This window comes from Podarcis bocagei (genome assembly GCF_964188305.1).
Source record: "Podarcis bocagei genome assembly, chromosome: 13".
In the NCBI taxonomy this organism is placed as follows: Eukaryota; Metazoa; Chordata; class Lepidosauria; order Squamata; family Lacertidae; genus Podarcis; species Podarcis bocagei.
The window spans coordinates 19,572,162-19,592,647 of NC_138138.1; the positions used below are offsets into that span (position 1 = coordinate 19,572,162).

Consider the following 20,486-nt stretch of genomic DNA (forward strand, 5'->3'; position numbering starts at 1 on the left):
GTGAGGAACAAGCTAGACATTCACAGTAGCATGATGCTTTACCACCTTAGTGCATATGCAGAATTCTCAAATACTGTTCATTTATAATGACACAGAAGTTTCCCACAAGGAATCAAATTAAAGCAAAAGCTAAAACTTCATTTAAATAGAGCAAAGCCATCCTCCATCCCAGTCGAACTATCTTTCTTCGTATCTGGTTACAACACTGGCTCTGGGCACTGTGAGCAGGAGTGGATTAACTCCCCATTTCTCATGGCACTTCCCACAAAGTCTGCCTGTTGTTTGCTCTGCAAACAGGACACCCCATGCAGCTAGGACACAAAGCCACTAGAATTCTCCTTCTCCTTCTTTATTAAATTTACCGTATTTTTCGTCCCATAGGACGCACCTAGTTTTTTTGGGGGGAAATAAAGGAAAAAAAATTTTCCCTTTATTTCCCCCCCAAAAGCCGGTCGGGGAAACTGAACCAGGTCGAGGAACAGCGGGATGGCGGCGCTGCGCCTCCCTGCTGCCCCCGAGCTTGTGGGGCTGGCCGATGTCTGCCCGGCGTGAGGGGCGCTCTGCTTCAGGGCGCCTCTCGCGCTGGGCGGCAGGCTGCTATCCGCAGCGTGGGGAGCTTTGCGGGGAACTCCTGCAAGGCTCCCCACGCTGCGGATGTCTGTCCGGTGCGGGGGGCGCTCTGCTTCAGTGCGCCCTTCGTGCTGGGTGGCAGGCTGCTATCCGCAGCCTAGACATCCCTGCGGGACCTCCCACAGGGCTGCCTAGGCTGCGGATGTCTTCCTGAAGCCTGGAGGGCGAGAGGGGTCGGTGCGCACCGACCCCTCTCGCTCTCCAAGCTTCAGCAAATGCCTGCATTCGCCCCATAGGACGCACCCAGATTTCCCCTTCATTTTTGGAGGGGGAAAAGTGTGTCCTATAGGGCGAAAAATACGGTATATACTGCTCTATACCCGGGGGTCTCAGGGTGGTTCACAGAATAAAATCAAGATATAAAACCACAGAATACCTAATAAAAATAAAAACAACAGCCCAATATCACCACCAAAAACACAATTTAAAAGGGCATAGGATGTAGATCAGATAACCAAACACCTGGTTGGAAAGGAATGTTTTTGCCTGGTGTGCCTAAAGGTGTGTAATGAAGGCGCCAGGTAAACTTCCCTGAGGAGAGCATTCCACAGACTGGGAGCCATTGCAGAGAAGGCCCCGTTCTTGTGTTGCCACCCTCCGGACCTCTCAAGGAGAAAGTACACGAAGAAGGGCCTCAGAAGCTGATCTCGGGGTCCGGGTAGGTTCATATGGAAAGAGGTGGTCCTTGAGGTATTACGGTCCTGAGCAGTTTAAGGCTTTACAGGTCAAAAACAGCACTTTGATTTGGGCCCGGAATCTAATTGGTAGCCAGTGCATACTTTCCTAAACTTGCTTTCGAAAAAGCTTGTAACTGAACTGCCCTCCCCACGAAAAAATATTTGCTACATCTTTATTCTGTCATAGCCCTACATAAGTGTGGTGCAGGGCAATCAAGGCAGGACTTTGGGGCAGAAATACAAACCGGCCGCTCAGTCGAATGAGAACATGGGTTCCCATAGGGATGTCTTGCCACATTTTGAAGTAAGGGACATTGCCATCTAAAGAGGGAGTATCCTTCTTCCCACCCACCACCCCGAGATCCTTAAGTCCCAGGGTCTAAAATTACCTAGCTGCACCATAAATGCACCATAAATAGGACGAGACTAGAGGGAGCTAATTTGACTCTCGAGGTGCGAATGTTCATCCCTTTCCACATTTGTGTGCCTTACCTCTGCAGGACATGACACCAGCTACAGTTGAAGGTTAGATCAGATGTCGTGCAAACTTCGCAGCTCTGGTGCTGGAGGCAAGCTGCAAAGGGAAAGAGGAAAAGAATCAGAGCTCCAAAACTTGCTTTCCAAAATGAGAGGAGCCAACGCAGAAGCCAGCCTGGAAGATGAGCTTTCTGAGTGTTGGATGGCTGGCGACCTGGGAGCAAAAAAGGTAAAGGGACCCCTGACCATTAGGTCCAGTTGTGGCCAACTCTGGGGTTGTGGCGCTCATCTCGCTTTACTGGCCGAGGGAGCCGGCGTACAGCTTCCGGGTCATGTGGCCAGCATGACTAAGCCGCTTCTGGCGAACCAGAGCAGTGCATGGAAGCGACGTTTACCTTCCTGCCGGAGCGGTACCTATTTATCTACTTGCACTTTGACGTGCTTTCGAACTGCTAGGTTGGCAGGAGTAGGGACCGAGCAACGGGAGCTCACCCCGTCGCAGGGATTCAAACCGCGACCTTCTGATTGGGAAGTCCTAGGCTCTGTGGTTTGATCCACAGCGCCACCCACGTCAGCTACATGGGAAACCAGGGTTCAAATTCCCACTCAGCCACAAATCTGACTGAGTGACTTTGAGCCAGTGACTGTCTCTCAGCCTAACCTACCACACAGGGTTGTTGTGAAGGATTAAATGAGATGGGGGGATAATTATGTCTGGCACTTTGAGCTCCTGGGGTGGGGTGGGGGAGCTGGCATATAATGTGCAATAAATAAAGTTAGTGCATGCAATTTTTATGCAAATCCGCCCCTCTTTTGTGGTGCTAAGTGGCCACTCTGTGCCGAAACCTCTTCCCTTGACTGCTGAGAAAGTTTGTGTGTTAATCTGAAACCATTTTCCTCACCCCACCCTGCAAATCTGACCCTACTCTCAAGGTCTTGGCCAGGGACACCCTCCCAGAATTCAAGAGAAATGAGGGAAAGCTGAGATGTTTCCCAACTTAAAAGTAAAAAACCTTTTGTTCCTCTTTTCTTGGAACAAACTGGTACAGAGCAATCTCTCAGAGTCGCGGCAAAAAGCTGGAAGCACTTGTGATTCTATTCATAACAGCAAAACGGGAGTGTGGGGGATGTATCCCAATCTCCTTCCATTGTGTTGGCAGCGGATTTTAACAAGCCTTTTTCCCTCAGGGAGAAGAATTCGGCATGTCACCGAATAAAATAGTTTCACGCTGATTTCATCGATCACCCCTCGCTTGTGCTTGGATCCGAAATTTTCCGGCAAGTGTCTCAACATGACTTCCATTCCGCCTCACCTCTTAAGGCCAAACTGGGAGTTCGCAGGGAAGGCATGGACAGCTTAGCGGTGCCATCAAGGCAGGATTTGGGGGGCAGAGATCTAGGGCTCCGCTCAGCGTAATGTGCAGGAGGGCTCCCAAATGTAGTAGGGCTGTTGGCTTTTAACACATTTTTTAAAAAAACTTTTTTAAATTCAAGATTAAAACAAAACATATTATCCAGAAACATATCATCCTTATTCCCCACCCCCAATTTTTCCTCCCTAACACAACCCCCCCACCCCACCCTCCAGCTTCCCTCAGTTCCAGTCTCTGATTTCTCTAAGAATACTGTTTTCTGCATGTTACACAGTCATATAGATTCTCAAACTATTTAGCTGATTATCATCCATAAAAAGTTTGTGAATGTTTATTTAAAGCCAGCCAAGGAGTCCAGTTCGCTTTGTTGCATCTTCAAATACTTTGTAAAGGGTTCCCATTCATCTCTGAAGTCATAGTTATCCTTGTCCTGTAGCTTATATGTCAATTTTGCCAGTTCTGTGGCTTTTAACACATTTTGACATGATGCGCCTTGCCATCTAAAGCACACTGCCACCTACAAATACCTAGCGGCCCCACTGCAACAACTTTTTGTTTTATGTATATGAAAAAATCTGGTTTTTGTGTGGTTATTACGGAGGCAGTGAGAAAGAAGTATACCGTCTAAATCAGGCACCCCCAACTTGCGGCCCTCCAAACGTATTGGCCTACAACTCCCATGGTCAGGGATGATGGGAATTGTAGTCCAAAACATCTGGAGGACCAAAGGTTGTGGGTGCCTAGTTTAGAGCTCTCTGGACGTAAGGTGGGGTATGAAATGCAACATGTAGGAAAATCGTTTCCCCCATTTCATTTTTAATAGTTACAAGTTTACATATCCACGCTTTTTTTTTTTAAATATTTCAGGGTCATAGAATCATAGAATCATAGAATCATAGAGTTGGAAGAGACCACAAGGGCCATCGAGTCCAACCCCCTGCCAAGCAGGAAACACCATCAGAGCACTCCTGACATATGGTTGTCAAGCCTCTGCTTAAAGACCTCCAAAGTAGGAGACTCCACCACACTCCTTGGCAGCAAATTCCACTGTCAAACAGCTCTTACTGTCAGGAAGTTCTTCCTAATGTTTAGGTGGAATCTTCTTTCTTGTAGTTTGGCTCCATTGCTCCGTGTCCGCTTCTCTGGAGCAGCAGAAAACAACCTTTCTCCCTCCTCTATGTGACATCCTTTTATATATTTGAACATGGCTATCATATCACCCCTTAACCTCCTCTTCTCCAGGCTAAACATGCCCAGCTCCCTTAGCCGTTCCTCATAAGGCATCGTTTCCAGGCCTTTGACCATTTTGGTTGCCCTCTTCTGGACACGTTCCAGTTTGTCAGTGTCCTTCTTGAATTGTGGTGCCCAGAACTGGACACAGTACTCCAGGTGAGGTCTGACCAGAGCAGAATACAGTGGCACTATTACTTCCCTTGATCTAGATGCTATACTCCTATTGATGAGGCCCAGAATTGCATTGGCTTTTTTAGCTGCCGCGTCACACTGTTGGCTCATGTCAAGTTTGTGGTCAACCAAGACTCCTAGATCCTTTTCACATGTACTGCTCTCAAGCCAGGTGTCACCCATCTTGTATTTGTGCCTCTCATTTTTTTTGCCCAAGTGCAATACTTTACATTTCTCCCTGTTAAAATTCATCTTGTTTGTTTTGGCCCAGTTTTCTAATCTGTCAAGGTCGTTTTGAAGTGTGATCCTGTCCTCTGGGGTGTTAGCCACCCCTCCCAGTTTGGTGTCATCTGCAAATTTGATCAGGATGCCCTTGAGTCCATCATCCAAGTCGTTGATAAAGATGTTGAATAAGACCGGGCCCAAGACAGAACCCTGTGGCACCCCACTAGTCACTCTTCTCCAGGATGAAGAGGAACCATTGATGAGCACCATTTGGGTTCGGTCAGTCAGCCAGTTACAAATCCACTGAGTGGTAGCATAGTCAAGACCGCATTTTACCAGCTTCTTTACAAGAATATCATGGGGCACCTTGTCAAATGCCTTACTGAAATCAAGGTAGGCTATATCCACTGAGTTCCCTTCATCTACCAGGCTTGTAATTCTGTCAAAAAACGAGATCAGGTTAGTCTGACATGACTTATTTTTCAGAAATCCATGCTGACTATTGGTGATCACAGCATTCCTTTCTAGGTGTTCACAGACTGTTTTCTTAATGATCTGCTCCAGAATCTTCCCTGGTATTGATGTCAGACTGACTGGGCGGTAATTATTTGGGTCCTCTCTTTTCCCCTTTTTGAAAATAGGGACAACATTTGCCCTCCTCCAGTCTGCCGGGACTTCGCCTGTTCTCCAGGAATTCTCAAAGATGACTGCCAGTGGTTCTGAGATCACATCTGCCAGTTCTTTTAATACTCTTGGATGCAGTTCATCTGGCCCTGGAGACTTGAATACATCTAAACTAGCCAAGTATTCTTGTACTATCTCCTTAGTTATTCTGGGCTGTGTTTCCTTTGCTGAATCATTTGCTCCAAATTCTTCAGGTCGGGCATTGTTTTCTTTATCGGAGAAGACTGAGGCAAAGAAGGCATTGAGGAGTTCAGCCCTTTCTGTGTCCCCTGTTTGCATTTCACCATCTTCTCCTCTGAGTGACCCCACTGTTTCTTTGTTCTTCCTTTTGCTACGAACATACCCATAAAAGCCTTTTTTGTTGCTTTTAACCTCTCTAGCAAGCCGGAGTTCATTCTGTGCTTTAGCTTTTCTGACTTTGTGTCTACACGTGCTGGCTATTTGTTTGAATTCCTCTTTGGTGGTTTCCCCCCTTTTCCATTTTTTGTACACATCCTTTTTTAATCTTAACTCAGTTAAAAGTTCTTTAGATAGCCACCCTGGCTTCTTTAGGCACCTTCCATGTTTCCGTCTCATTGGTATTGCCTGACGTTGTGCTTTTACTATCTCCCTTTTAACAAACTCCCAGCCATCATGAACTCCCTTTCCTTTTAGTATTACTGTCCATGGGATCTCACCCAGCACTTCCCTAAGTTTTATGAAGTCGGCTTTCTTAAAGTCAAGAAATTGAGTCCTAGTATGCTTGGCTGCTCCTTTCCGCTGTATAGTAAACTTCAGAAGAGCATGATCACTCGCGCCTAATGATCCTTCCACTTCTACCCCACTAACCAGCTCATCAACATTGGTTAGGACCAGATCTAAAATGGCTGTTCCTCTTGTTGCTTCTCCCACTTTCTGGACAATGAAGTTGTCTGCAAGGCCAGTGAGGAATCTGTTTGACCTTATGCTCTTGGCTGAGTTTGACATCCAACAAATATCCAGGTAATTGAAGTCCCCCATTACTACTATCTCCCTTCCTTTTGCATGCTTGGCCATCTGTTCCAGGAAGGCATCATCTATGTCCTCCGTTTGGCTTGGGGATCTATAGTAAACTCCCACAATGAGGTCTCTGTTATTCTTCTCTCCCTTAATTTTGACCCAAATGCTCTCACTTTGGCTTTGAGGTTCTAAATCTTGGATCTCTTCACAGGTATACACATCCCTGACATATAACGCCACTCCTCCTCCTTTCTTGTCTGGTCTGTTTCTCCGAAATAGATTGTATCCCCCCATTATTACATTCCAATCGTGGGACTTATCCCACCAGGTTTCAGTGATGCCTATTATGTCATATTTATTTTGCTGTACCAAGAGCTCAAGCTCATCTTGTTTATTTCCCATGCTTTGCGCATTAGTGTACAGACATTGAAGTCCATTAATCCTTCCCCCATGTCTCTTATTTAAGGATTTTTTCCTCCCACCACTAGGTCTGCGTGCTGTTTGCTCCATTTGGTCTATGACATTTGGATGATCATCTTCATCAATTGATAGACTCCTACCTTCAGGAGCACTGTTTCCCTCCCCCACATTAGTCAGTTTAAAGCCCTCCTGATGAGGTTTCTGAGATTTTTGGCAAAAACATTTCTCCCAACCGTTGTGAGGTGCAGCCCATCGCTTGCCAGAAGTCCATCTTCAAGAAACTGCAGTCCGTGATCTAAGAATCCAAACCGTTCCTGTTTACACCATTTGTGAAGCCAGCTGTTCACTTCCACTATTTTTCCCTCTCTCCCTGGGCCACATCGTTCAACTGGGAGGACAGATGAGATGACAATTTGTGCATTTAATTGCTTCAATTTCCTGCCCAGAGCCTCGTAGTCTCTTTTGATCTTCTGGAGGCTATTGCTTGCAGTGTCATTGGTTCCCACATGAACCAAGAGGAAGGGGTATTTGTCAGTGGGTTTTATGATTCCTTGCAGTCGTTCAGTTACATCTTGGATCTTAGCCCCGGGGAGACAGCACACTTCCCGAGACATCTTGTCAGGCCCACAGATCACTGCTTCTGTTCCCCTCAGTAGGGAATCCCCTATCACCACTACACGCCTCCTCTTAGGTTTGGTCGGGGTTCTTCCATGAGCTGTCCGTTCCAAGGTCGCCTGCACATTCCCTGAGGACTGACTTTGCTGCTCGTCTTCATATACCTGATCGACTGAAATGAGGGAGAGATCCTCAAATGGAGTCTGCTCTTCGTCTTCCATGCTAGGGGAGAGGACCTCAAAGCGATTGTGTATTTCTAAACAATCAGAACGAACCCTGGGCCTCCTACTTCTTTGAGTCACGTTTCTCCATATATCTGGCTCCTGTGTTGATGAACTAGCCTCCTTCTCAGGGGAGTCCCCTGTCTCCTCCTTGGTGGAGACGGTGTGCTCTGTTGCTTCCAAGAAGAGCTCCAGATCTCTAATTCTTTGGAGCGTAGCTACACGTTCCTCCAGTTGCTGGACTTTGTCTTTTAACAGGGCAATCAACATGCAATTGCTGCAGGTAAAGCTGCCTGCAACCTTTGGCAAGATGGCAAACATTGCGCAGGAACCGCAGGCGACTGCAGCTGTTCCCTCCCCCTCCATCTTGAGAACGTCGTTGGGGTGGCTACAGTGGTCCTCCATCATAAAAAGCGTGAAGACAGGACAAATAACTCCCCCCATAAAAAAACCTAGGTCTCCCCCAACAAACGTTTGAGACTAGCACCCCTAAATCTAAAAGATGGATCAAACTGCGCGCGCCGCTAGGCGCGCGCCGCTGCCCTGCTACCTCTGATAAGCTCCTCCCACAGCTAATCACCTTCCTCAACAGAAACCCTGCCCCCTCTGACCTTTGCACAGGGAGAACAGCTAATCAGCCACAAAGAAACACACACACACAAGAAAACCCTGCCACTAGAGCTCATTAGGACTCTTTTCTCCTTTGGAATACCTTTAACACTTCCTCACAGTAGTAGTAGTATAGGCTACTTAAACATTGTCAAAAGGAAGGAAGGAAGGAAGGAAGGAAATTGAAGTACATATCTCCATGAAAATTTGCATATGCATATTATAGGTTTATGTGCAAATTTACAGTTAGAGACTCCAATTTAAATCAGGGTGGGGCAAGAGTTAAAAGCAGGTGGACCAGCCAATAATAATTTTTTTTACCCTTGTACAGGAGACTAGTTTCTACGCACAGAGCTCTCTGCCTTGCAACCTGGCAACTGGAGAGTCATTATCCAATACGCAATTCCAGTTGGGTGAAAAGACCTGAAATGTGAAGCGGGGCCGATGAAGCATGTGCCCTGAAAGAGAGATCTGAGGGCCACAGAGAGGCCTGGGGGCCGCATCCGTGCCATAGACTCTTTTCATCAGATTTTTGGTCCTCATTCCAAAATGGTCGTAAAAGACTTGTGTGTGTGTGTTTTAACACAACAACGGGTTATTTTCTTCTCCCCCCCTTTTTACACCATTTCAGAGCGCTTATTTATAGCCTGTGCTGCAGCAGACTGAGCCTGCTGTTTGGGTTGTCATAAAACACCCAACAGATATGGCTTAAGCGCATAACCTTGGCATTTCCCGGACAGGTTTATCCTCCGCTGGGTATTTATGGAGGCAAGCAGGACGTTTTTGTTTCCCCTGGCGTTGTCCTCCTGGGCTAAATGCTCTCTCTTTAACCATCTCCTTTGTGATGCAGCTCAAGGAGTGGAAGGTACAGGACGTGCTGCTGCGAAGAGTGCTTAGTGGATTATTATTATTATTATTATCATTATTTCCCCTTCTTATTTTTTCATTTCATTTTTCATTCTACCCCTTCTTCATCACGAATGGGGTTACAATAAACCAAGTCCATGAAAAGCGATTGAAATGTTAGAGAATGTGTCCTTTTTCAAAAAATAAATACTGTCATACCTCAGGTTGAATGAGCTGGCGTTTGTCCACAGACAGCTTTCTGGGCCATGGAGCCAGCATGACTAAACCGCTTCTGGCGCAACAGAACACTGTGATAGAAACCACAGCGCACTGAAACGCCATTTACCTTCCTGCCACAGCGGTACCTGTTTATCTACTTGCACTGGCATGCTTTCGAACTGCTAGGTTGGCAGGAGCTGGGACAAAGCAACAGGAGTTCACCCTGTTGCGGGGATTTGAACCGCCAACCTTCCGATCGGCAAGCCCAAGAGGCTCAGCGGTTTAGACCACAGTGCCACCCGTGTCCCTGAACACCTGGACAGCTGCGTCCACTCAGTGCAGTGGTCTGAGTCAGTATGGAGCATCTCCTTCCCTTCCTGTGTCCATGTAGCTCAGCATGGTCTCCTTTGATGGAGAGCAGATTTTTTTAAATAAAAAATCTTCCAATGTGGCTGCAAGCCACAACACTAATGTAATGTGGAGTTAGGCCGCAAGACTTCAGCAGGGAGGAGAATCTATGCACACATTTCCAGCGTCTCCCTCAAATTCAAGGCTTTCTGCCTTACTCAGCTATGGCTGCAAGTGGGGAAGTGGGAGAAGGCAAGAGCAAACAAACTGAGGGATGCTCTTAGTCACAAAGAAGGAATATGAACAGCTCCCTTCTCTCCAAAACCCCCTGCTAAATGCATCTTCGTATTGTCATCTTTATGTCCAGGAAGGCTTTTCTCACACACATCCTTATCTAACTCATGACAACAGTGCTTGAGACTCCGTGTGCTAGAGGCATGCTTCATAATGTGCTTCCGACTCACTGGGCAAGGGCACAAACTCCACAGCCGAGGCGCTAGTGATCTTGCTGGTGTCCAGCTCCACTCGGTGATATTCGTAGATGGTCCGACGGTGAGCTTCTGCAAAAAAGACAAAGATGGGGGTATTCAATTAAAGCCGGTCTCTGCCCTCTGTCTTGTGGGGCGCAGTCTCATATTGCAGTCATGCAGATCTCTGCACAGTTGGTGAAGCTCGTGAGCAATTTTGGAGCACCTCTGGCATTTTAGGAGCTGGGAGAAAGCTTTTTGGTCCCCAACTCCCAATATAGCGGGAGATCCCTGGACGATGTAGAATCCAGCTCCTCCCTTCTTTGGGTATTTACCGTATTTTTCGCTCCATAAGACACACTTTTTTCTTCCTAAAAAGTAAGGGGAAATGTCTGTGTGTCTTATGGAGCGAATGTGTGGTCCCTGGAGCCGAATTGTTCATGGCTACAGCCTGCACCCAAAAAATCATGCACCCAGTGTTGCATGGGGCCGCAATGGCGCAAAAACGTGGTTACAAAGCACGGATCCACATGGATCCTCAGGATTTTTGCATTGGGCTACCCCAAACTCACTGTCTGTGGCCACAGCATGAACCACAAAAATCATACATCTACTGTTTCGTTCAGAATATATTTTTCCCTCCTCTAAAAACTAGGTGCATCTTATGGGCAGGTGCATCTTTTGGAGCGAAAAATACGGTATTTACTTGGCCAATAACTAGTTGAGCTCTCTTCTTTGGAATGCATATTCCCTTTTGCTTACTGCACAAGGGGTAGGAGAATATGGCTGGAGGTTGTTGGCTTATGGTGGTAGGCATGTCACTCAGCCCTGGCACTGTCTGTCTAAGATAAGAACCCATCAAAAGAACCTCAGAGGAACCTCAGATGAGCCCTGCTGGAGGAGAGCAAGGATCTATCTAGTCAAGCATCCCCTTCTCCACAGTGGTCAATGATGCCTATGGGAAGCCCGCAAGCAGAACAGGAGGACAATAGCTATCACCCTCTGCGACTCTTCAGCAACTGGTCCTCTGGACTTGGAGCTCTCCAACCAATAAGTCTACCTGTCTAGGGATCCACTCCCATCCATCTCCTCTTCCAAATAGCCCAGACTCACCAGGCACGCCAGGGGAGGAGTTACGGATCATGAAAGCGTCTGAGAGTCCAGCTTTGACGGGATGTTGTGTAGAACTAATCTCCAGGACAGACATGGGGATCTAGAGCCAGGAAAGGGGGAAGAAGGCTTAGAAAATCCCATCCATGGAGTTAAAGAACGGTAATTCCACACCCACTCTTGGAGCGTCTCTCCTCCTAAATGGCTAAGACTTTGATGAACTTCTTAGCAGAGGAAACAACGAAGAAATGGAGACTCACCCCACCTTTTAGTTCTGTACTGTCATGGGTAGGCAAACTAAGGCCCGGGGGCCGGATCCAGCCCAATCACCTTCTAAATCTGGTCCACGGACGGTCCAGGAATCAGCATGTTTTTACATGAGTAGAATGTGTCCTTTTATTTAAACTGCATGTCTGGGTTATTTGTGGGTGTGCCTGGTGCTTTCACATGAGTAGAATGTGTGCTTTTATTTAAAATGCATCTCTGGGTTATTTGTGGGGCATAGGAATTAATTCTCCCCCAGCTTCAAAATATAGTCCAGCCCCCCACAAGGTCTGAGAGACAGTGGACCGGCTCCCTGCTGAAAAAGTTTGCTGACCCCAGACCTATATTTTATCTTTTAACCAAAAGATAAAAGAACATTCACTGACTAAAAGTGCTCAACTTGCAATGGCAAAAAAAGAGAGAACAAATTCTATCCCACCCTACTAAAAGATGAACACCAATACAGGCTAGGGCATCTTCAAACCATATTATTCCAATAAAGAGCCAAATGCCTGGGTGAAGAGGAACACGTTTACTTAGTTCCCAATGATGGTTCTAGGCACATCACTCTGGGAAGAGCATTCTACAACCAGGAGCCACCACCCATAAGGCCTATATTCATATTGCCGCCACCACCCCACACCTCCCAGGAGGGGCAGGGACAGACACACAGACACACAAAGAAGGGCCTCAGATAATGAGCCTGGTTTAGGTAGATTCATGCAAGGAGAGGCGGTCTCTAAGGTATTGGTGTCTCAAGCTGCCTAAGGTGTTATAGGACAAAACCAGCGCTTTGAATTGAGCCCAGAAACTAACTCCCCTCACCTCTTTGTAGCCAAAGACTATTCTGCCATCACTGTGCAAAGCTGCCTGGAAGTCAAAAGAGCCTCTGCCTTCTTTTCCTTCCAGGTACACTTGGTCCCACTGAACCACAAAGACTGTCCCTGAAGAGGAAGAAGAGCAGGAGAAGGGGTGATATGAGAAGGCCATTGGTTTACCCTAACAGCTGGCTTGGCGACTAGGAACTTGAAACTTCTGCTATCATTCACAGATTCAAGGAAGGAACTCAGAAGCCAACTAGCCATGCTCTCCGCCAAGAACAAGGCGGGGCCACCCACTTGCCCATAGATTAGCCCAACCCAGACTTTTCCATCTTGGTGCCTTGTGGACATTGCTGAACTACAATTCCCATCATCCCTGAACAATGGCCTGAACAGTCTAGGGCTAATGGGAGTTATCAATATCATAAGTGTGAAATAAAGGCAAATTGAGTTGGTACTATAGTCAGAGGCGCCGGGTCCTCAACATGGTTGAGGGGGCTTGACACAACATTCTGACATCAGGTATGCGAAGTCGTAAGGAGTCAGGGGGCGGAGCTGAACACCCTCTGAATATTCATGGGACCTGGTCCCCTAAAGGGGGGGGGCTCCAAAGTCCCTCAGCCCCCAGGAGCTGGCTCCTATAACGATAGTCCAGCTATACCTCTCGATTGCAAAACAAACAGACCCGTGCGAAAAGCACCTAAGCAGAGAATTTTGGGTTTTCACATTTTGCTTTGAAAGTAAAGGCTGGTTCTAGTGTTAAACAAAACGGGAGATACTAAGCGCTCCCAATGATTCCCCCCCCCCAAGTCTGCATGTGAAGAGGACTCACCGTTGTCAAAGTATTTGACGGTGGAATTTCGAGAGTAGCTGGGATTGAAGTTTGCCATGAGAGGAGCAACATACTGCGTGGCTGTCAGCATCCGATGAATGACGTCCCCCATGAAGATGAAGCCTGGAAAAGAGACCAAGGGGGAGGGGGAGGGAGACAAGCTATTTTATGTCACCATCTACAATCCTGTTGCCTTCTTCCCCAGAGACTCCTAGGAACCCCAGGGTCACTTTCCAGAGAGCCAGAGTGCTGCCGTGACAGCAGTGGAAGCAGATTCAGAACTGCAGGGGCTCTTCAGGATAGCCACAGCTACACACCCTCACAGCCGCAACCCCTCCTAAGAGTACACAACCTTCTAAGCTTCTACAATAATCTTACAGTTATACAAAAATAATAATTAGGGATGTGTTGCAACAATCAATGCAGATCTCCATGTCCTGCCTTTCAGCTAGATCTACTATTTTCTGTACACATACATGGGCAAATGATTTGGAGAGTGGCAATAACTTCTTTCAGAGTGACTTCAGTTGAAAAAAAGAAAAGAAAAAATTAACTGGTTTTTCAAACAAATACAAATACAATAACCATTAAACACTTATCCTGCAGTACAGCTAATGATGTTTGCTTTATCCATTGTCTCTAGACCTACACTTACACATCTGACATTCAAACATATTACTTAACGTAACCCCTCCCCTGAGAATATTGAATGGTTGGTATAGCAAGGTCTGATCACTGCAGATGGTGACAGCGGTCACGAAATTAAATGACGCCTGCTTCTTGGGAGAAAAGCAATGACAAACCTAGACAGCATCTTAAAAAGCAGAGACATCACCTTGCCGACAAAGGTCTGTATAGTTAAAGCTATGGTTTTCCCAGTAGTGATGTATGGAAATGAGAGCTGGACCATAAAGAAGGCTGCTTGCCAAAGAATTGATGCTTTTGAATTATGGTGCTGGAGGAGACTCTTGAGAGTCCCATGGACTGCAAGAAGATCAAACCTAGCCATTCTTAAGGAAATCAGCCCTGAGTGCTCACTGGAAGGACAGATCCTAAAGCTGAGACTCCAATACTTTGGCCAACTCATGAGAAGAGAAGACTCCCTGGAAAAGACCCTGATGTTGGGAAAGATTAAGGGCACAAGGAGAAGGGGATGACAGAAGACGAGATGGTTGGACAGTGTTCTCGAAGCTACGAACATAAGTTTGACCAAGCTGTGGGAGGCAGTGGAAGACAGGAGTGCCTGGTGTGCTCTGGTCCATGGGGTCACGAAGTGTCGGCCACGACTAAATGACTAAACAACAATATAACAAGGTCTACTTTTTTTTGGAAGGTGTCTCTGTTTGCTGTGCCTTTAATTGCCCTCCTGTGTCTGGTGTGATGCCCAGACGTTGCTGCATCCCATATACTCTTTTTCCATATGTTCAGGGGCAGTAACTTGTGCTTCCCCTGAAGTTTCATTGCACACCATTCCGTGGAAACAGATGCACCTTGCGACGTTTTTGTATTCCTAAAGGCTTAGCATGCAGAACCACTCCTCCTCAATGCTCTGTGGGCAAAAAGATTCCTGCATCGCGGAGAGTTGGACTAGATGACCCTTGTGGTCCCTTCCAGCTCTGCAATTCTATGATTCCCATGCGTTTTCTCCAGAGCGACCCTAGGAGCCAATCCTCAGTGGCTGTCTCATCTCCTGATTGCCTCCAATGGGCACAAAGGCTGAAAAGACTTCTTCTCAGCGGCTAAAAAGGCTCCCCTTTCATACTGCTGATTGGATGGCTCTAGGGCAGTGGAGATGGGGACCCTGCGCTGGACGGGTGCAGACACACACAGACACACAACTCAGGATCACTCTATTAGACTGGTCTCAACTAGGGCCAGGGCCTTTTCAGTACTGGCCCCGACTTGGTGGAACACTCTGTCACAAGAGACCAGGGCCTTGCAGGACTTGACATCTTTCCGCCGGGCCTGCAAGACAGAGCTGTTCTGCCTGGCCTTTGGTTTGGTTCAGTCTGACCCTTATGTTTCCCTCCCCTTTTGGTCTTGATTTATCAGCTACTTTTAAAATGAGGCTGCATTTTAAATTGCATTTTAACCTGTATTTTAAATTGGTCCCACCCCCATTATGTTTTTTACTGTGATTTTATTGGTGTTAGCTGCCCTGAGCCCGGCTCTGGCCGGGGAGAGCGGCGTATGAATGTTGTTGTTGTTGTTGTTGTTGTTGTTGTTGTTGTTGTTGTTGTTGTTGTTGTTGTTCTTCAATCCCACTCAGTTATGAAGCTCGCTAGGCCAGTCGCCATCTCTCAGCCTAATCTCCCTCACAGGGTCGTTGTGGAGAGCGAGGGGAGAGGAACATGCGTCCCCTTTCGCATGCCGCAGAGGACGGGCAGGTTAAACATGCAATGCAACAAATAAATAAAACCCACTCTGCTATGCACCAAACCAAAGACATCATTGCTCTGGTGGGAGAAGGGGAGGGGAGGTGGGTTTTGCTTCAGTGGCAGTGTGGAGATATAAAATCATCAAGCCGACTGCCTTGCTCAGCTACAAGGCAAACCTTTCAAGGCTCGCTGCTGTGCTGAAAACCTAGACTGCAGGATTTCAGAGCAGAGGGGGCAAGCCATTCCGGTCCTCAGAGCTAGGCTAGCAGCACAGCTGCTGCCAGCTGGGCGGCGGAGGTGACGGCAAGGAAGGTGGAGAAACGAGAAGTTCCAGTAAACACCACAGATAGATTCCAGATGTCGCCACAAGTGGGAGCGCAGGAGGTCCAAAGAGGTCAGGAGGGGCAGAAGGATGAGTTGAGGCAGAACAGATTTTCAGAAGAAGCGATGGGGGTTGTGACTCACGCTTGCTCTGCGATCTGCCCGGTCTCGTGAACACAGAAACATACGGAGCTGAAGCTATCTTATACCAAATCAAACAACTGGTCAATCTGGCTCAGTATTATTTACACTCTCCAAAAGGGAACATTCCCAGCCGTTCCTGGAAATGTTGGAGACTGAAACTGTGACCTTCTGTGTGTGTACAGCAAGTGCTCTTCTGCTTGACTGTGGGCAGCCCACGAAGTGACTTGGACATCAGGGATGCCCTCTGGCCGCCATTTGCCTGCCTTCTCTTTCAGCCCCTCATTCCAGAGCTTCTTGAAGCATCTCAGAATCATGGAATTGTAGATCTGGAAGGGACCACGAGGGTCATCTAGTACAGCCCCTTAGTATGCAGGAATCTTTCACTCAAAATTGGCGCTCAAACCTACGATCCTGAGATGAAGAGCCCTGTGTTCTATTGGCTGAGCTTGGTAGTAGGGCGGTCACTTTTGCATTGTGAGTGAGGAGCTGGGCATACAGAACTTGCACACAATTTGCGTGTGCTATTTTTTATGAATAGATGTGTTATGTACTGAGTTGAATAGGATCCAAATGCAGCAGTCTGATTGGTCCTAGAACAATAGGATTCAGAATGCAGCAGTCTGATGGGTCCTAGAACAATGCAGCAGTATGATTGGTCGCAGCAGCCACCCAATCCAGCTCAAGGTGGAAGTGAATCCGCAAGCTGATTGGCCTACAGGAGAATCCAGGAATTAGCCAATCATGTGCAGCCTATTGTGTAAATAATGTATATAAAGCAGATATTTTGGGGGAACTTTCATTCCTCACTACTATGAGCTGAATAAAGAGCATGAAATCCACACTCGACTCCGAGTATATTTCAAGATGCAAGAGCAGAAATTATTGCTATGGTTTAAATAGAAATAAAGTCACATCTCTCCATAGAATGTGACCAGGTGACCTGGGTGCCCACTAAGTCTGTTGTCCAGGTTGCTGGTGAGCAACGTTAAGGCCCCTCCTGCCCTCCCTTCTCATGGTTCTTTATCTCTAAGCTGGACTTGGACTGGCCAGCTTTTCAAATAGAGGGCTGTCCTTGGGAAAAAATAGGACACACAGACACCCTACTTGGAAGGAGGGAGAGGATACGAATGAGAATAATTTCTGGTAATTATCAATTTGCTTTCCTTCTAGGCCAGGAGAGTGGAGCCTTCCAGCTGCTGTTGGACTCCACCTCCCATCAGCCCCAAACACCATAGACCAGTGACTAGGGATGATGGGAGTTATAGTCTGGAGGGTCACAGGTTCCCCAATGATGTTATGTGGAAAATCCAGGCCAGGGCACATGAGTAAGAGAAATAAATTATCATATTGCAGGTTCACTTCAGAGTCCCCCTCAATCAACGCTTTCCCCCCATTTCAGGAAGAAGAAATATAGAGCCTAGTCTTGCTGGAAAGGCAACAGTGAGATTGGCCGGAGTGGGGCAAAACCAGGCCCACACTTCCCACCCAAAGTGGCTGCAGTCCAAGCACTTAGGGTAAAGGAATAGGGATATCACAAAGGATGTTGCCATGTTGCTTCTAGTACCTTTGCTACAGGCACTCCTCGCCCCCCTCAGTATTCTGAAAATCTTTGCAAAAAACCAACATCCCTTAAACCCAATGTGGTACCCAGTGAAGCTCACCTCCGGTTGCTATGGTGACTTGCCGCAGGTAATGCCCATAGAAGGGGAAGTCAAATGATAGGATGACTCTCTGTAGGAGGATAGATGGGAATAACAGCATTAAGGCAGGAGGCTTGTTGGGTGATATGTTGAGCATGTTCACGACCCCAAATTTCCACAGGGTTCAAGATCAAATGGAGGAACATGTAAGCGTACAAATATAGGCTTGAGCATTAAGGAATGGTGGGGACGGAATCCAGATTCTGTGCCAAGGAAAGCCACTAATTAAACCAAATGCTTGCAAATTAAGCAGATGTGCATGTATTTACCTACTGGCATAATTTATTCTGTTTCTGCTCGTCACAGAGAGGGGCAAGGAGCTTTGCAAAATACGGGGGTTGCACCCATCCCCTCCTCTGGCTTCTGAGAATTTGTCAAAAACTGCAGGTATATTTTCCAGCCCATCTTTGCTGCCATTTATTATGTACAGTGGTGCCTCGCAAGACGAAAAGAATCCGTTCTGTGATTCTCTTCGTCTAGCGTTTTTTTCATCTTGTGAAGCAAGCCCATTGACGGATTAGCGGATTAGCGCTATTAGCGGCTTTTAGCGGCTTATCGGCTTATCAGATCAGCTGCTAAGCGGCTTAGCGGCTTAGAAAAAGGGGGGGAGAGGGAAAAAACCCCGCAGGAACTCGCAAGACATTTTCATCTTGCGAAGCAAGGCCATAGGAGATTCGTTTTGTGAAGCACCTCCAAAACGGAAAACTCTTTCGTCTAGCGAGTTTTCCGTCTTGCGAGGCATTCGTCTTGCGGGGCACCATTGTATATAAAACGAGGCTGAGATTCTTAAGGTGCTGAATCCTACTACACTTGTGTGAGGCTTTACTGGAAGTACAGCTCACATTACTGGGGTACAGATTTCGTTGGTGGAGGGCAAGATGTTGGCACAAATGGGCTCCCCTTCTCAAGATGAAACCCTTGATGGAGGAGTGCAACCCTTGTGTGAATTCATTCATGCAAATAATAACTGATCCAACAAATTCATAAAACTATTCCCCCTAACTTGCAACACTTTATTCTCCGTGTATTCCCCTATAATAAAAAGGCTCTATTGTTATGTGCAGTCTCCACCTCCCTCCCCTTGGAAGTTCATGTAATTTTAAGGTTTCACTCAAAATATTGGAGAAAATATGATCCATTTGGGTGGAGGGGGAAAGGACAGCACAGCCAAGATATTGGTGTAGGTCTGTGTTTATGTAAATGTCCCAGACAAAAAACACATGGTGTTAACTCATACAATACCTGCACAACATATGCTAACGCTACAGTGAAGATAAGCAATCTTTCTGTATTTTTCTTTTCTTTTCAGTACCTCTCTGGGATGTGAAGGTATTTTGTTAATTAACCTTTCAGTTAAGGTTTATGTCCGCGCTACGTTGTAGTAATACAATTTGTATCGGATTATTATGGTTCCTCTACTTCTATCGCATTTTAGACTGTTTTCAGTAAACTGCTTTGAGCACAAATGTATTTGTAGGAAATGTGGTAATTAAATAAACTGGCTATGACTGTGACTAAGAGTTTATGAGTTTAGAAAAATCAATGGCCAAGGCTTTAGAATTCTGTGAGATGCCTGCACAGAGAAGAATAGGCTGACAACACAATTGCTGATTTATGTTGCTGCTGAAGTTATAAGATAAGCAGATGTTTCAGTATTGATTTGCTGGTCACACCTTGTAGGAGCTCAGGAACGGCTAGTTAGCAGCATAGTGCTAAACCATGGTTTGTTCAAGTTGTTTATTTAACAAACCATGAGTTAATCACAAGTTGTCCTACAGGCAATCAAAGAAACCATGGCTTGTTTCCAACATGTTACTTTGTTTTCCAGCTCCTCCTCCCTTGTGCTTTTGTAGTTAGACGAGTGTCTGGGTGGCATCATCAAACAAACCATGGTTAGGAAAGGGTGCTGGTTTTACACGTAATACTACGCCATGATTAAAACTAACCGAAGCTCATAAACCAACCACAAATCACACTTAAACTTCCAGTCAGGTCTCACACCTGCTAAACCATAGCTTAACAAACCATAGTTTAGTGTTTTGTGTTATGTGCAGAAACACCTGCTTCTCCCTACGCTGATACAGCAGTTAAAATAAGGAGGTGTTGGCATTTCAGGCCTCATTTTTTTTTTTTAACATAGGTAGCGGGAAGCCAAAATATGACAAGATGAAATGTTTTCTAGTCAGCTTTCCCCTGCACCGTAAAACTTTATCTATTTTCTATCAAAATCTTGGACACTAATCACGGTTTGGAGGGAAAGGACAACCAAAGAAAAGTGGCTGGAAAAGCAATGGCAGGTTGTTGGTAGCAATGGATACATAGACAGGTAAACACATAGCCAACAGGTGAAAAGAGATGCTCACCGAGGCTTGCCTATGCGTATTGGAGAGGATTCCATGGACTTTGACTTGGCTCCTGTTGGCTGCTGTAACTTCTACCCATAGTTCCTTGGCTCGTGCTTCACTTGGACCGTACGTTCGAGAAATATAGTAGTTGTGGTTGTCTTCCTGAGTAGAGAGAAACAGTTGTGGTAACTACAGGCATAAGGCGCACCCGTTGCCAAAGCAGTTCATCTCCCATCGAAACATCCAGATGTGTGTGCGAGGGTGGGCAGATGAAGAAGAAGGCGAAGAAGAAGAAGAAGAAGAAGAGGAATTTGGACTTGATATCCCGCCTTTCACTCCCCTTAAGGAGTCTCAAAGCAGCTAACAACCTCCTTTCCC

The 20,486-nt window shown here is 46.6% G+C and overlaps 1 protein-coding gene across 2 annotated transcripts in view; it reads right to left on the bottom strand.

Annotated features, from left to right (window-relative positions):
* PLXDC1 (plexin domain containing 1) overlaps positions 1 to 20,486 on the bottom strand; it is a 75,890-nt gene that overhangs the window by 15,705 nt on the left and 39,699 nt on the right. For both annotated transcript variants that reach the window (XM_081166543.1, XM_081166542.1), the window contains exons 3-9: positions 20,127 to 20,270; positions 17,725 to 17,794; positions 13,221 to 13,343; positions 12,393 to 12,511; positions 11,307 to 11,406; positions 10,191 to 10,286; positions 1,800 to 1,881 (exon numbers count right to left, since the gene is read on the bottom strand). In XM_081166543.1, coding sequence (XP_081022669.1) covers positions 1,800 to 1,881; positions 10,191 to 10,286; positions 11,307 to 11,406; positions 12,393 to 12,511; positions 13,221 to 13,343; positions 17,725 to 17,794; positions 20,127 to 20,270 — 734 coding nt within the window. The remainder of the gene's footprint in view (positions 1 to 1,799; positions 1,882 to 10,190; positions 10,287 to 11,306; positions 11,407 to 12,392; positions 12,512 to 13,220; positions 13,344 to 17,724; positions 17,795 to 20,126; positions 20,271 to 20,486) is intronic.